At 40.1% G+C, this 15968-nt stretch overlaps 1 protein-coding gene across 4 annotated transcripts in view; it reads right to left on the bottom strand.

Annotated features, from left to right (window-relative positions):
* epha7 (eph receptor A7) overlaps nt 1-15968 on the bottom strand; it is a 123666-nt gene that overhangs the window by 90930 nt on the left and 16768 nt on the right. For all 4 annotated transcript variants that reach the window (XM_024291028.2, XM_024291029.2, XM_024291031.2 and 1 more), the window contains exon 4: nt 2537-2692. In XM_024291028.2, the coding sequence (XP_024146796.1) occupies nt 2537-2692 (156 nt within the window). The remainder of the gene's footprint in view (nt 1-2536; nt 2693-15968) is intronic.

The following is a 15968-nucleotide window of genomic DNA, read 5'->3' as shown; positions in this document are numbered from 1 at the left end:
AATAAATAAATAAAAATAAAAATCACAAATTATGTAATATCTTAAAAAACATAAAATGTACAAATACCAAAAGTACAAGCAGGAATGTCCTGAACGAGCTGAATGTTTTGGTACTAAGATTTCAGAAATTGCTGAAAGTGTGATTGAGTTTTTGTGAATCAAAAAATGCTTGGAAGAATAAATACGGAATAATAATAAAGAGAAACAGAATCACTACTGTATGAATGCTTTAAAACATTCACACAGTTATCCATAAAACTTGCTCTTTTGCAAAGAGGAAAGATTTGCAAAAAAAAGTCTGGACCTAAGCTCGGTTAACAGATACACAGCAGAGTGAAAAGAAATATTTACTCTGCAGTGAAACAAAGTATGAAATAATAGTGAACTATTCCAGGTGAGACACAGATGTTACTGCAGCCACAATGCTTTTGAATGATGTGTAACAATGCTAGAAGCACAGCTTTGACTTCAGGCAAGTTTAGCTGTAAACCTTTTCAGAATTTGGAAACATTGTGCCAAGAAAGGATTGAACATGAAATATCCTCAACATAATGTCATGACTGCAGGAACCTGCAAGTACAAACAACATCAGGACAACGTGAAGAAAGGCCCTAAAGCCAGAAGATCTCAAATACCAGGTGGCCAGCTTAAGCAATATCTTATCCTTAAAATACCCACAAAATAAAAGGAAAGGAAAAGCAAGTACTGATAGTATAGTTTTAACTGCAATCATCTCTGGAGGGAGGAATTGATCTCTCTTTTTAACACAGGTCTCATAGTGGAGCCGCTTTTCTAAATAATCGTGCACTTTGTGGTGTGAGCAGCAAATATGACATGGATGTTCCTTAGAATCCTGTCTTTTACAAAACCATCTTAGCCACAAGAAAATCCTACATTTTAAAATATAATATACACATAATAGTATTCATCAAGTTAAAAGTCCCCCATGACCATTTTTAGTATCTAAAAAGAATGTTCTCAGTAGTGTTTTAACTATGATTATGAAGTTTTTAACCAAAATCTCTCAACCTAAATGTCTTAAAAATACTTTTTTCAATACATTCAATCATTGGTTTCTCAGAGTTCTTGATAAAATAATCAAAGCTAACATCAAAATGCTCTTTCATTGATTTACAATCCTTTCCAACTGCGGTCAAATGAGCCGCCGTTCACATTTCCGTGGTCACATCAAGAAGCTCCGTGGAGTCTGGTGGAGATTTTCCAGCGTTCTCAGTCCTGCTACCGTAAGTATTGGATGAAACTCACACCAAAAATCCAGTGATGCTGATTTGACCACAGAAATGTGAACGGCGGCTCATTTGACTGCAGTCAATGTGAAGATACCATCTTCTCTTCTCCAGAACCTGAACTAGACACTAGGAACAGATGAGGGTTTAGTGCATGTGCAGCAGAGCTGTTGATGGAAAGAAGATCATTCATTCAAACAGAGTCTGTCCAAGACACTTTGATTGATTTAAAAGGAGAAATACTCGGAAATGAAAAAACTAAATGATTTCTTATTACATTTGTTCTCTTTCAGAAGAAAAATGACACAAAGACATGTTAAAAACTCAAACAACAGGATTTTCACCATAGGGGTACTTTAAATTTATTTTAGTCTTAAGCTTTCTTTTGAAAGCTTCACTCAGAATAACAAACGACAAAGATTAACAAAACAGAAAACCCCAAAAATGTAATGTGGAGTTTCAAAATTCCAGCTGACGGTCTGATAGGTGAAGTTCTATCATTGGTTTGTAAATGTGATGCAAAGACAAGCTGGAGCAATGACTCAAAATCCAACTTTTTCCTTGCGTAATATTTCCTGCAGTCACAAACACATCAGGGATTCTGACTTGGCCTAGTTTGTGTGAACTGAGAAAAAGAAGCGCACGGACCGCACACTGCATGCATATGCAGCAATGTATTATCAGCAGATAATAAAGCTGCATTTGAAATACATGAAATGTTTTTTTATAAGTGCATGAAACCCAAATCGGGATGCAACTAAAACACTGGAGTCCTGTGATGCGCCGTGAGCAGAGAGAAGCTGCACAGATTTGGTTTTCAGGCTCCTGTTTGCCTGCAGAGATAAAGCAGGTGAACAGTGGCTGACAAGTAAGAAACAATAAATAAACCAGCAGCCTTTTGAAATAAACATGTTTAAGAAAGGTCTTTGGAAGCAAACAAGCCCAAGCCATGCAGACCAGCCCCCCATCCTGTGTAAATAAGCCATCAATGGCTGTGACTGGCCTGCTCCACCGCCCAGGACAAAGGAGGGCTGCTGCGTCTGCTGCCACTGCTGACTCAAATTGCAATCTTTCAGACGGGAAATGGCAAATTGCTCCTCTCATCATTAGCAACCAGCAAAGACGGAAAACAGACACCCGAGCCTGCAAGCCTAATTATGATGACACACCGGGAGGCAGAGCAACGCTCAGGAGCACATCTGGGGCTTTCATGAGGCCACTGCAGGATGACTAACCCGCTCTGGAGACGCTTGTTTTCCCCTGTTTACCCAGCAGCACGGCAGACTTACGTGTACACGCCACAGACGGAGGATCAGAGAGCGCGCGGTAGTAGCCGTCCTCGCAGTCGCAGCGCCACGATCCCTCCCGGTCGTTGAAGCTGTGTGCTGGGCAGCGAGAGCACTGCAGGTCCTGGGAGGACGACTTGTAGAAACCACGACCACAAGCTGTGGAGACAAAGTACAACAACTTTGGTCAGACGTCTGGTTCGCTGTTTTCTGCAGAATCTAGTTTCAATAGCAATTAAAAAGCACTTAAGAGTTCTGATTAACCTGCAAATGTTTCACCTGCGAAAAAGCAACAAGACTCATTTTCCCAAGCCTGAGGTGATCGCATTCATTTGCTTTTGTTACTGCTTCAATCAACAGAAAAGGAAAAGAAAAACCTGAAGGAAAACATTAAAAGAACAAAAAAAGTGCTTACAAGGAACAATAGCAGCTGCAGATTTATTTCATTTGGACCGACCTTACTTCTGATCACTGCCATCTCGAAAGTAACAAAAAAAAAAAAAACAGCCTGAAAAATATTAACAAACCGACATCGCAAAAAATAAAAAAAAACCTTTGTAAAAAATGTCTAAACATGTTTCAAACTGTCAAGTTCTTTGTAGTGCGAATGTTTAGTAATCATACTATAGTGATTCTCCTGCTCCTGATTTTCAGCATGTAAAACTCAAACACACGTTCAGCGATTTCAGCTATCTTGGTATCAGAGATTCAGCTCGTTCAGAAATTACTGCAACAAGCCTTTAAATATATTTATTGGCTATGTTTTCATCTTTTATAGTAATTTACAAAAGCTAATATTCTAGCAAAATGCTAATGTTTCTATTAAATGTGTTATCTACTGGGGGTTTTAGGCTAATTTAGAGTTCAGCTTCTATTTTAGCAACATGCTAAAGTTTTTGACTAATTTAGTTTACTGAGAAATTTGAGATTAGACTGGAGATTAGCTTGTATTTAAGCAACGAGCTAGATTTTATGGCTAATATGGCATCTACTGAGGTTTTTCGGGGTCTAATTTGGAGTTTAGTTCATATTTAAGCAAAATTAGCAGGTATCAGGATTTTTAAGCAAATTTACTACAAATGTTTCTGAAATTTTGGTCAACTTTAGCATTTTCTATAGTTCTCTAGAAAACTTTCCAGTCTTTTAGCAAATTTAACATTTTGCAAATACCTTTAGCATTTTCAGTAAATCCCATCAGCAAATAAAGTAAATGACATCATCATTTTCAACAAAAGCTTCAGCATCTTCAGTGACTACTTTCAGCAAAAAGCATTCACACCAACATTGTTGCAGGTAATGCAACTTTTCTAGTTTACAGGGGCTTTTCTCAGACCAGCTTCCATACCATGATCCATACCATGATTTTCTTCAATCTTTCAGAGTAAACTATATCCATGTAAATGATTTACGTAACACTAAAAAACAAATGATTTATTAAATATGAGGTATTTTTGTTAACTTTTTTTATCCCCGGACATAAAACGACTTAATCTCTGAGGCTCCGCCTTTCGGTCCCTGATAGCTCCACCCACTTCCTGATGTACTCCTAGAGCTGACGTGTCACCCACGAAAAAATGAGGGGAACATTTTTTAAAATACTGATGTAGGCCCACATACAGAGCAGCTCGGGCAATTATACCCAAAATTTGGTGATGCTAATGGGTTCATTTTGTCGCTTTTTCCTCCAGTAAATAGTCTGCTCCCTTTCTCCTGCCGTCTTCCTAATATCCCCGTCTGCTTGCACCATTGAATACATTTAGGATTCATCTCAACATGTGTAGATTTCTCACCAGCCCATAAGCTCCTGTGGCACCATACGTTCATTCTTGAAAATTAAAGAATGAGAGTTTTTTGGCCATCTGCACAAACTCACAACACAGACAACCGAAGTCTGCTGTGCACGAGTCGGAGGGGGCGGGGCTCGTGAAGCTAGCTGATCACGAGCTGCTAGCTTTGCACAGAAAATGTTGGTGTTAGCCTGGGGGTGGAGCAGACTCTTCCTGGAGGGGGCGGTCTCACTCGGTGACGTCAGCACGTGAGGACCCGCTGGTTTTCATGGGTATGTGAGAGACTGCATCTTTTTAAAGGATTACTCAGAAATGAGTGAACGGATCAAAATACCACTTTGGGGTTCTTTGTAGTGAGGAATGAACAGTATAATGCACTTAAAAGCTCAAAAAGTCGATTTTTTATGGTATGGCCGCTTTAAGAATTTGTTCCTGGTAACCAAAGCTGGATTAAAAAGTGAGGAACAGTTAAAGTAGTAAAGCGCCTTGACTTAACCGAGTGTAATTTGCTCTGTATAACAAATCCACAGGACAAGGAGCCCTTTCATAACTGAAAACATATATGATTGTAGTTGTAGAAGCTGAAATAAAAAATTCAGAAAATGTATGCATGCTTCTGATTTTGTCAGTTTGTATCGTCCAAACTAGACTGACTGTAGAGTGCTTCACATGTTTATTTACATCAGAAGACATAATAACAACAATGTTATACAAATTTTTATATTTGTATTTGGGGCACTTAGGAAAGTAAAGTACCGATGTACCAAGTACCAAAGTAGGGTGGCCCTGAAGAGCAAATCACACCCACAAATCCCTCAATGTAAAACATATTAAAGATCACAACGACAAATACAGAAGCAGCCAAAAGACCTAATTGAAGGAGGTGGACTCTGGAACGCCCCAACTGGCGTGCTGTGAGTAAACCCCTAAACTCCTCCACCACAGCAGGAGAACAAAACCAGGAAAAAGGACCGCGGGTGGAGTCCAACACACTCACCAGAAACAAATCTGCTCCACTGCTGGCTATACAACCAGAACTTCTGCTCCTAAAGTTTTTGGCAAATGCAAACAAAACAAAAGGTAAGTTGATGTGGAATCGTTGAGAAATGCTGCCATTGCCCTTCATATGTGCAGAACGTCATTTATTACATCGTGTATGTGCCATTCTGGTGTTTGTCAACAAACGTCTCCATTTCTGTGCACTGGGATGTAAAAACATACAATAAACTCTGATGTTTATTAACAGGAGAAATTATTTTAGCTTTTAAAAGTTACTGGATCTGTTTTTAAATGTTAAAAAGTAGCAAAAACATTTCAATTCCAAAACTTGTCAGATGTTGGTGTACCTCTCTGACTGAGTCCTCGTCACTGATAATCTCAGTCTGTAAATGTCTGCAGGAAAGTCGCGTCCTTTTGCAAACACGGTCTGAAAGCGTTGCACCCGAGTTTCCACCACAAAGAAGACAAGACAGAACAAACCACCATGCTGTCATCTGGCAGCCGCCGCGTTTGACTCAACCTGCAACCGCACCAGGAATCTCATACGACTGCAACGGCCCAGGAGGAAAGTAACAACTGCTTTTAATCTGATGACATTTCTAGAAGATCTTTGAGAGGAAACTACCCAAGCACAGATAAGCTTTGGCATAAGAACATGGATCAGAGAGTTTCACCTTTAACCACGTGCATAAAGAGGCTCCAGGCTGCTGATATGATTAATCACAAAAGATGTATCTGCGCCTGCATACAGAGATAGCAGTGCAGGACTTGTACTCTTGAACTGCACTCACTTGTTGTGCATCTTTGATAGGTCTGATCCACAATGAATCTCTCGACGAATGGTCAAATGTCATTCACCCGCATGATTTCCTAAACAGGAATTCATCACTCCCTCCTGAGCAATGATGTGTGATTTTCCTCCTGGCTTGTTTTTCCTCTTTATTTCCTTAAGTTGCCACCTCTTTTTGATGGATCCCAAACAGAAGAATCAGAGTTCTTGTGGTGGAGGTTGGAGTATCTCCGTTTCAGTGACATGAAAGTCCTGTCATTCTCCATTTATCGTGTTGCCGCAGCCTCGTGAAACAAGACCTTTTCCTTCCAGGAGGAGAAACCTGCTGGTTTTATCTTTAATCTTTACCGTTATGAGGCCATAATTGAAAACAGACCCACAAGGAGACTGTGAGCCTCATTGCTGACGGCGCAAAATGTCTTTGCAAACTTATTGAGAGCTTCCTCATCACATTTAGCTTCTTCGTGCTTCATGTACAGCTCTGATGAGCGATAATATGAAGCAAGCAGCAAACGAAGTCAGGTCCAATCACGGTGTCTGATAACTAAAATAAAGCCACATACAAACACTGAAGAAAGAGTTTCTGTAAACTGACTGGATCCAACCCTGAGCTCTTGACCGTTCAGTTGTTGGTGTCCTCTGCACTCCCTCACTGCACCACCTTAACCAACGAGAGATGGTATGCGCCATGGACTGGAATTGTTGAGACTGACAATTCAAAATCTTCCAGCAGGGGTAGGAGCTGCAAACAGCTCTGACCTATTTCAGGTGGCTCACCTGACTCAAATCTGGGAGACTGCTGACCCAGCATGTCGACCGTAAGAGTCAGCAGCTCCTGATAATGGCTGCCAAACCAAAACTACCTAAAGAAAACAAATAAACAAATCCGGAAAACTAAGACTACCATGATCCAACCCCAAACTAAAATAACCAAACCCAGAAGTAAGACTGCTGAGGACAAAGAGGGGAAAAATATAAAAAATAAAGAAAATAAATATAAAATAGCAATTCTTTAAAGTAAGGATGACCTAATTAGCATGATTTAATTTATATTAGTTAAATGTATAAACTGATGTCTGAGGTTCACATAGATGATAAACTATGTAGGTTTTTACATCCTGTTGACCTGAAGACGTCTTGTTTGATCAACTCTACCTCCAGAATGAACAGATTTTATATGTAAGAAAAACTTTGGTAAAAAGTTTGATCTTTTATGAGTTAAAAGCACATATTGTTTTATGCAGCACAACATTGGTTATAAAAAAATAATAAAAAAAAATCACATTCTGAGAGATGCTAGGTTCCTTTAATATTTTTGCTTTTGTTTGTGCCAAAAAATAGGAACAATTCATATTATTATTAAAAAACAGAAAGTTATGCAAATCCAAATTTCCTAAAGGCTAAAATAAGACAATACAGCTCCTTCTAGGTTTTGATCAGCAGAAAAAGAGCCCAAACGGTTCATTTACTGTTAAAGGTTGCCGACGCCCCATAAATTGAACATTGGAGCACATGTTGACATGGTGGATTTCTTTTATCTCATAATGTTATCCCCTTGCTCTCAGTAATGCGAGTTTTGTTGATAAAATGAGTGCACATGCGGCAGGAGAGGCTCTATGCACTCGACGGAATTTGGATTGGAGTTGACGAGCTGTCACAGGTAGTTTAAACTCAGAGTCATGAGACTTTATTCAGACCCTGATTTGAAAAAAAAAAAAAAATGGGGTTGGGTTTTAATTAAAAAACAAGACGAACCTTGGATTGTTTCTAAGCGAGAGTTCCCTTCTTCCGTTCCTCACTCGGTTCCTTTTTTTTTAACGGATCTTATTTATGCTCCAAGTCTAAATGGCGACCAAGTCTCAATACCCACGAGATTTGAGTGGTGACCCATGAGGTTTGAGTGGTGACTCACAAGATTTGAGCCACGACCCACGAGATTTGAGTCGTGCCTCATGAGATTTGAGTCACAACCCATGAGATTTGAGTGGTGACCCACGAGATTTGAGTCGTGACCCACGAGATTTGAGTCGTGACCCACGAGATTTGAGCCACGACCCAGAGATTTGAGTCGTGCCTCACGAGATTTGAGTCGTGCCTCACGAGATTTGAGTTGCGACCCATGACATTTGAGTCGTGAGTCACGAGATTTGAGTCACGACCCACGAGATTTGAGTCATGCGAGCCATCGAAAACAGGTCAGAGCTGTTTGCAGTGTCTGCTGTCTCTCCAATCTTCACTGTTTAGTTGCATCAGTCTGTGGTTCATGTAAAGTGTGTGTGCATTCACATCCCAAGTCTAACCGTGATCAGTTTTTCAAATCAGATACTTTTCCCGTCAACCACATGGTTCACTTATTTGAGTTGAGAGTTCTGATGAGCTTCCAAACCTTCCAAAAGAATTGACTATCTGGTGTGGACCAGAGGAGGCCCAGAGGTTCCAGTGTGACTCAATGTGCCTTATCTAAGTCAATGTGACACTACTGTTTTTTGCATTCTTGTGTAAAAGCGGCATTGAAAATAAAATAAAAAAATGTAGGAAACATTTTTCAGCTCTCTCTTTGAAATGTGACCTCTTCGATTCCATTTGCATTGGGTAACGCAGAAGTGGAGCTCTTTATTCCTCGCTTTGTTCAGCTGGTACATAAAAATCTTTTAAAGAGCCTATCACAGCAAATTGTTAGAGACCATGTGAAAAAATAATCACAGTCACACCAAGAGGGCTTTCTCCTCAAACAGTAATGGCCTTATCCTGCATTCAAGTCAAAATGCAAAACTCCCTAATCTGCTTTAAATGCTCTTTGCTGCCACTTTGCAACCTGTCTGACTGCCTGCGCCTGTTGTTCCACTGAGCTTTATTGTTGACGTGTTCCCCCTATTCCTTTGCATGCAACCAAGAGAGAAGAAGAAAAAAAATTAATCTCTGATGCCTGGTTTTTGTAAGTCATGCTTGCCCTTTTTCTTAAGCCAGTCTCCATCATGTTTTTTGACTCAAGGTGTGTTTACCAGAGCGCCCGGCTGGGTTTGGCACCCGGAAATGTTTACAGAGCCAACAAGGCGGCAAATGAAGTCTCAAAAATGGAACATCTGTATGACACGGGCAGCAAAGTGTTTCTGCAGCTCTCACCACCACTGGCAGTGCATTGAGTGACAAGTACAAACAGAGCCGTCCCGGCCCGGCATTCCAGTCCCTGCAGCAGCACCCTGACGCACTGCTGGCGACTCGTCTTTCCCCGCACCAGATGCTGAAGAGAGGCTCTCAGAGGAGATGATAGTGAGTGAGAGCTCCTTTGTCATCTTTCCCTGCAGCAACACAGGCAATTACGACAAATATGTTCACCCAGTCGCTCTCTGAACTGACAAGATGACTGACACCTTAGCGACAAACTTTGACACAAGAGCATGTAAAAACAAAAACCAAACTCTGCTGCTCACAGGGACTTTGGCAAACAGTCTGCTCCACTGGAAAAGTGTTTCAGACTCTTCTGAGGAGATTGATTTTTTTTGCGTCGGCTTTTCTTGCAGAGATAAAGGTCGACTGCAGGCTTGCTTGTTGACGAGGGACCTGTTAAAGACGCCCTGGACCAAACATAACAGCGGGCCTATTTATGACACAGTCAGCTCAGAAGTTAAACTGAGAGCCTCGCACTCTAACCAACTCAAAGAGAGCATCTGTAATGACTGCTCAGTGGTCATTCTGAGACGTCAGCAATTTAACAGACAGAAGACAAGAAGGCTGAGAAAGTGAAGGTCCGGTGATAACCACACACTCTCGTGAGGCTTCAATGGAAACCCAGGAGTAAAACAAAAAGCCCTTATCTTCTGCAGACACTCAAACACAAACAAAAGATTTCTACATATTTGCTACGACTGTTTATTTTCTTTTTGTCTGAGCTCAGTGTCTTGGCATTTTTGGGTTAATTCCAGCTTTTAGGATTTAGTGTATCTCTATGCAATGATTACAGAAAACATTAACAATCCTCAAGCACGGCTCAAAATCCAACACAAATGCTCTTCAAATCTCAGTTTTAGAGAAATGACTCAAAAGTTTAGAAAGTAGAATGAATTGTAAAGTCATAGAAATGAAGCCTGTTTTTCTTGGCCAAAAAAATTATCTTTTTACTTTGACCTAGAGATGAGCGATATCTTTAAAAAAAAGGAAAATAAACTTTGGAAAATTATTTTATTTTAACATCTCATTTGAAAGTTGGCCTGAAGCTAAAGTGCAACTAAATACAAGCTGTAAAAATGTTTGTAGAACAATACAGCAGGTGTTTTCTGAGCTGACGCTAGCTTGAGCATCTCATAGAAAGCAGCACTTCTCACACTCAACAGTCTTTGTTTCAGGTGCTAAAACTAATTCGACTCCCACTTTTGGTAGCAACAGCCTTCAAACAGATTTTGCATTTTCATTTTATTTTACTATTAAGTCTGTAGTAACCAAACCGAACCGGTTCCATAGAACTGAAGAAACTGTTCTTGTTTTGGGAACAAGTTCCGCTTAAAGAAACGCAAAGACGCAAATATTAATCTCCTTAAAGACAGCATCTGGGTGGCTCACACGGGACTGATACATGGTCATTTCACAGGGAAACACAGGGGGTGCAATGAATCAGGTGTTGGGCCCTAGAAAAAAGCCTTTATTCTACTTCCTAATACGTAGTCTAGGTCTCCCTTTGCTGGTCCCCAGCCCAGATAAAATACAGGGTTGTGTCGGGAGGGACATCCGACCTAAATCTCTCGACCAAAACTAAATATGCAGATCTGTGAAAACTGACACACTGTGGTGACCCCAGATGGGGTGTGTCAAAAAGGTGAACAAAATCTCCTTAAACAGCAAATTTAAATGAAACCGTTTTGTTCCTAAGCCCTCCACACCCAGCCAGCAAGGCCAAGTGGGCCCCATTTGGTTTAAAAGTGGGCAGAAAATGTGGGCCTCAATGGGTGTATCCACAGTTTCTGTGGTGGCCCCACCTGTGTTTGCCCACATTAGCTTAAGTGGACACACAGTGGGTTGCTCTCTACACTAGCCAGCCTTCCAGTGGACGCGTAGCAAGCAAGCGAGCTCTGCTGTAGCGAGCTCCGCTGTAGCGAGCTAGTGAGCTCTACTGTACACAGGGTGGCTGGCTAGCGTAGCGAGCCAAGCCACTGAGTGTCCACTTAAGCTAATGTGGGCAAACACAGGTGGGGCCACCACAGAAGCTGTGAACAAACCCATTTGTGACCCACATTTTTGGCCCACTATTAAACCATATGGGGCCCATCTGGCCTTGCTGGCTGGGTGGTTTGATTTTTTTCTTGTAATCTCTTTTCTTCTTTAATTAGGGTCCATTAAAATAACAGGCTACTATTGGATAAAATGGCACCCTATTTGGCATGTCTACTCATTGAATGTTGTCTCTAGCCATTAAGAACAAATTAATTGAGAATCTTAAAAAAATAAATGAAAAAGAAGCAGAGAAAAGGGAATAATGAGTCTAAATAGGGTCAAAACAAAACAAAAGCCAATTTCATGGAAAAAGAATTAGCTCAGTGTTGCATACAGATCAGCTGAGTGACAGTAGAAACATTCACGGGGACGTACCCTTCCTTATTCTTCCAGCTACTTTGATCAAGCAGGAAGAAGTTAGCAGGGTTTTGTGAAGATTACTCTCTCTTGTAAGATTTCAAAACACAAATTTGAGTAACAACGTCATAATAGAACCCAAAAATGGTAAAATATTTCAATAGGGTCGTATTAAAACACAGAATCTAATTGACCATATTGAAATTTGGATTGAAGTATGGTTTAGATCCGACTTTTTGACAATGTATGACTGAATAAATATTGTACATGCTTACATCTGTGCAGAAGCTGCACGCGGTTCATGCTGGTCTCATAAACTATATTGGTCAACTCGATGTGAATAGCAGAATGTGAACTAAAGGTTAAAAAAAAAGGTCTGGACACCAAAAACCCAGATTGTATACTGGCGCCAGCACCAAAGGAAGAAAATCAAATGACACCCTGCCTCTGTGAGGAACTGAAAACTAACCCTCCTTATTTGCTTACAAGCCACAAATCCAATCAAGGTTTAAATCCTGATTGCTGCTGAGCACAGAGGGACCCAAATGGTCCACGCAGGACATCTAGGATATTGAATTTCCCCTCATCTGTCTTAATATTGCTGTTTATGAGGATAAAAGCAGTCTAAGGGAATGTGGGAGATTCCCTTTGTTTTCTGCAGACTGCCAAGGCCAAAGTGAGAGCGTCTGGAGTGGTTCTCTCCGTCTCCGCGGTCCTCACATGATGAGTCCTGTCAAGGCCGGGCCTCCTCACCCCTCTCCTCCGGCTGCCCTCCCGTCCGGCCTGATTATGTGTTAAATCCGCCCGAGTGTCGGGATGGATGGGGAAGGAATGTGTGCTGGAGGGAGCTGAGCGTGGCTGCACAGACCAGGCTGGAGATAGCACCCCATTAGAGTGATAAAAGAGGCGGAGGGAGGAGGGCGGCCGACAGGACCAACATGCAGGCTGGATGCTGATGAATACCAGGTGGAACGGTTCGAAAGCGATCAAGGAAACGGTTTATTGTGTGTAGGCATTCACACTATAGTGATCCTTTTTCTCTTTATTATTATTCCTTATTTATTCTTCCCTACGCTTTTTGATTAGTAAAAACTCAATCACACTTTCAGAAATTTTGGCATTCTTGGTATAAAAACGTTCAGCTCATTAAGAACTTTCCTGCTTGTACTTTTAGTATGTTTTATTGTTTTTAAGATTTCATGCAATTTATGTGATTTTTCAGCCCCATTGAAAATTGATAGAAAATGTTTCACATTTATGCAATTTATGTAATTAAAAACACTCAGCATGTGCAGAACATTCATGCTTTTAACTTTTAGTCAGGTATTTTTTTTTTTCACTTTACCAAATTATTGAAATTGTATGCAATTATTTAAACTTTGCGATTTTTTTCACACATTTCTTTAAATATTTTTTGTACTTTCTGCAAATTATGCAGGTTTGCTATCAAAGTGTTCTGCATGTTCAGGACATTAATGCTACTGAGGTTGTTAAGGCTAATTTTGAGTTTAGCTAATATTTTAGCACCATGCTAACGCTTTCGGCTAATTTGGCATCTAATGAGGTATTTTGTGCTCGTATGGAGTTACCCTAGTATTTTAGTAACATGCTGACAATTTTGGCTAGTTTCCCATCTATTGAGGTTTTTAGGCTACTATGGAGTTAAGCTAGTATTTAAACAACATGCTAGCTTTATTGACTAGGTTGGTATCTAATTAGGTTTTCTGGGCTAATTCTGAGCTAAGGTAGTAATTTAGCAACACGCTAGCTTTCTTGGCTAATTTGACATCTACTGGGGTTTTTTGGGCTAATTCTGAGTTAAGCTAACATTTTAGTAAGGTGTTAGCTTTTTTGGCTAAGGTGGCATCTACTGAGGATTTTCAGCTAATATTTTAGTAAAGTCTTAGCTTTTTTAGCTGCTGGGGTTTTTTTTTTAATAATTTGGAATTAAGCTAATATTTTAGCAATGTTGTGCTTTTTTCATGAAATTCTTCAAATTCTTTGTGCACTTTCTGCAAATTATGAAAGTTTTGTATCAAAATGTTTGACACGTTCATGACTTAATTCAGCAATTAAAATAAATGCCTTTAGCGTCTTCAGCGACCACTGTCAGCACAAAGTATTCACACTAGCATTATTGCAGGTAACGGAACTTTTCTAGTTCTGTTAGTTCTAACTCATTGCCTTAAATAAAGTGCTCACTAGATAAGTCTTCAGACAGCTTGAATCCCATCACCTACACTTTCCGTCTGCATTTCTTCTTTTTCTCATGATATTAACTCCTACATCTGTTTAAGACTACTGAAATCAATACCTTCCTTGATTTTTCAAACATGTGCTGCCAGCTGATCAGTTACAGCAGATGAAGAGCGTGGGGTGAAGACTAAATGACGACTACCGATACACAAGGCATCCTTATTGCAGATGTTTCCCATTTATAGAAAGGAGACCAAAGTTTTTAGAAAGCAAAGCTGAACAGTGGCAATAAGGAGCCTACTCAAAAACTCGAAGGGCTTATTGTGCCTGAGCTAATTTGGGAAAAGTCTCAAAAGTGATAGAAGCTTTTAAGTGATAACTCTCTGATTGTAAAAGGGTCTCTTATCAAAATGTGAGTTCAAAAGTGCTCAGTGAATTAGCTAAATTGGTCAAGAATATTTGGTAATCAGACCTTAAACCTGTGGTCAGATAGCACTCCAGAGGAGAGCCTGACATTTTACTTGGCGAGTGGGAGGAAAGGGGAGTTAACGGGGGGCAGGCAGCTCAATTCTTTTCCTTTTGGCAGGTCAGTCTGTTCTCCACACCCAAGCAGCTGCACAAGCCGGAGCTGAACCAAATGAAAATCATTAGCCACCTGAGAAAAAAGGGGCGATCCATCCTTTTAACTCGTCTGATCACTTCGGTCACTCTGTAACCCGATACTAATGCTGTCATAAACACTCTGCGTCAGCTGTTTCAAGACATCTCGCTGGATGTTCTGACAAGCATGAAATGATATTTAAAAACCCAAGTCCTACTTTATGTTTCTCAGATTTACTTTTGGGCGTACGATTAGGAGCGTGACCGTGTGCTATGACTACAGAGGGACGTCAATAGCTCACACAGAGCTTATTTCTTATGCATTAATGTTGCCCAGGGCCTGCGTGCATTGCTCTGATTAGATGTGACTTATGTTCTTTGCCTCAATAAATACTAGGCCTCGGTGTGGACATTCATCAGGCTCTGTTTACTGGCTTTTTATCCACACTGAACTATGGCTGCATCTTTTTTATAGACTAAACCCTGTGGTGCTTTCCCCTGCAGTACAGGAGGCTGTACATCTCTTTATTTAGTCATTTCAGAGCAGGACATACAAGGAGTAAAAGTGGACTTTTCCTTCTGCTTTAAAAACTAGTGATGGCTCAATTTATCCTATCTGTGGGTGAAGAGTTTTACAGCTACAAAAGATCATTGAAAGCCTTAAGGCAGCTCCCTTTTTGTTGTGCATTGGCTTTCATTTTTTGTGTATCTTAACTGCTATTCTCTTAACTCAAATCCAAAGTTTTGTTTCATTATTGTTTTCACTTCTTCTTGGCTGACTGTACACCTACATCTAAAGTAAGCTTTTCACACCAGTGACCACTTTTTTCATCTTCAGCACTTTAATAGCTTTAGAGTTAAGGGACACTTCATAATATGTAGCATGTGGATAAAGCATCTTTTACAAATGCTGGAGTTGATCAAGCCAGTCCTCAACATGAAACTTAGTACTTTCATTTGTGTACATAAGCTTCTGTTGGATAAAAACAAGAGTATGCTGATGACAACCTTGTTTACCCGAATATAAAACAGGAGAAAAACAGATGCTTTATTTTTTTCAAGTTTTAAACTCTTGTATTATTATTATTATTGTAATATTGTAGTTGCTACCTGTGATAGGGGACTCAACATAAGGACATCCAGCCAAACCAAGACCTGGACTCAAACCAAAACAATTCTACTTATCAGTTCTGTGATGCCTATATGTATTTTTTTCACAAGTTTAAATAACTTTTGCCTTCTGTTTTAACTCTTGCTAACTTTCTTCTTAATAGTTTAATTGATTTTATTGGGGTTTCTGTGTGCAGAGGTGGAGTGGTTGACTTCTGATTGGAGGATCATAGATTTGGTTCCTGCCCTGCCCCCCCCCCATGTGTGATGATATTAACAATCTCATTATTTCACTGATACATTTACAGTATGTGAACTGGATCATGTTAATATAAATATTTTCAAACATATAGTAGATTATTAATGTATTTCTAAACAAATGTGTATAAAT

The sequence above is a fragment of the Oryzias melastigma genome, linkage group LG24, assembly GCF_002922805.2.
Source record: "Oryzias melastigma strain HK-1 linkage group LG24, ASM292280v2, whole genome shotgun sequence".
NCBI lineage: Eukaryota > Metazoa > Chordata > Actinopteri > Beloniformes > Adrianichthyidae > Oryzias > Oryzias melastigma.
The sequence above is the reverse complement of the archived record's forward strand: the minus strand, read 5'-3'. Positions and strand labels throughout refer to the sequence as shown.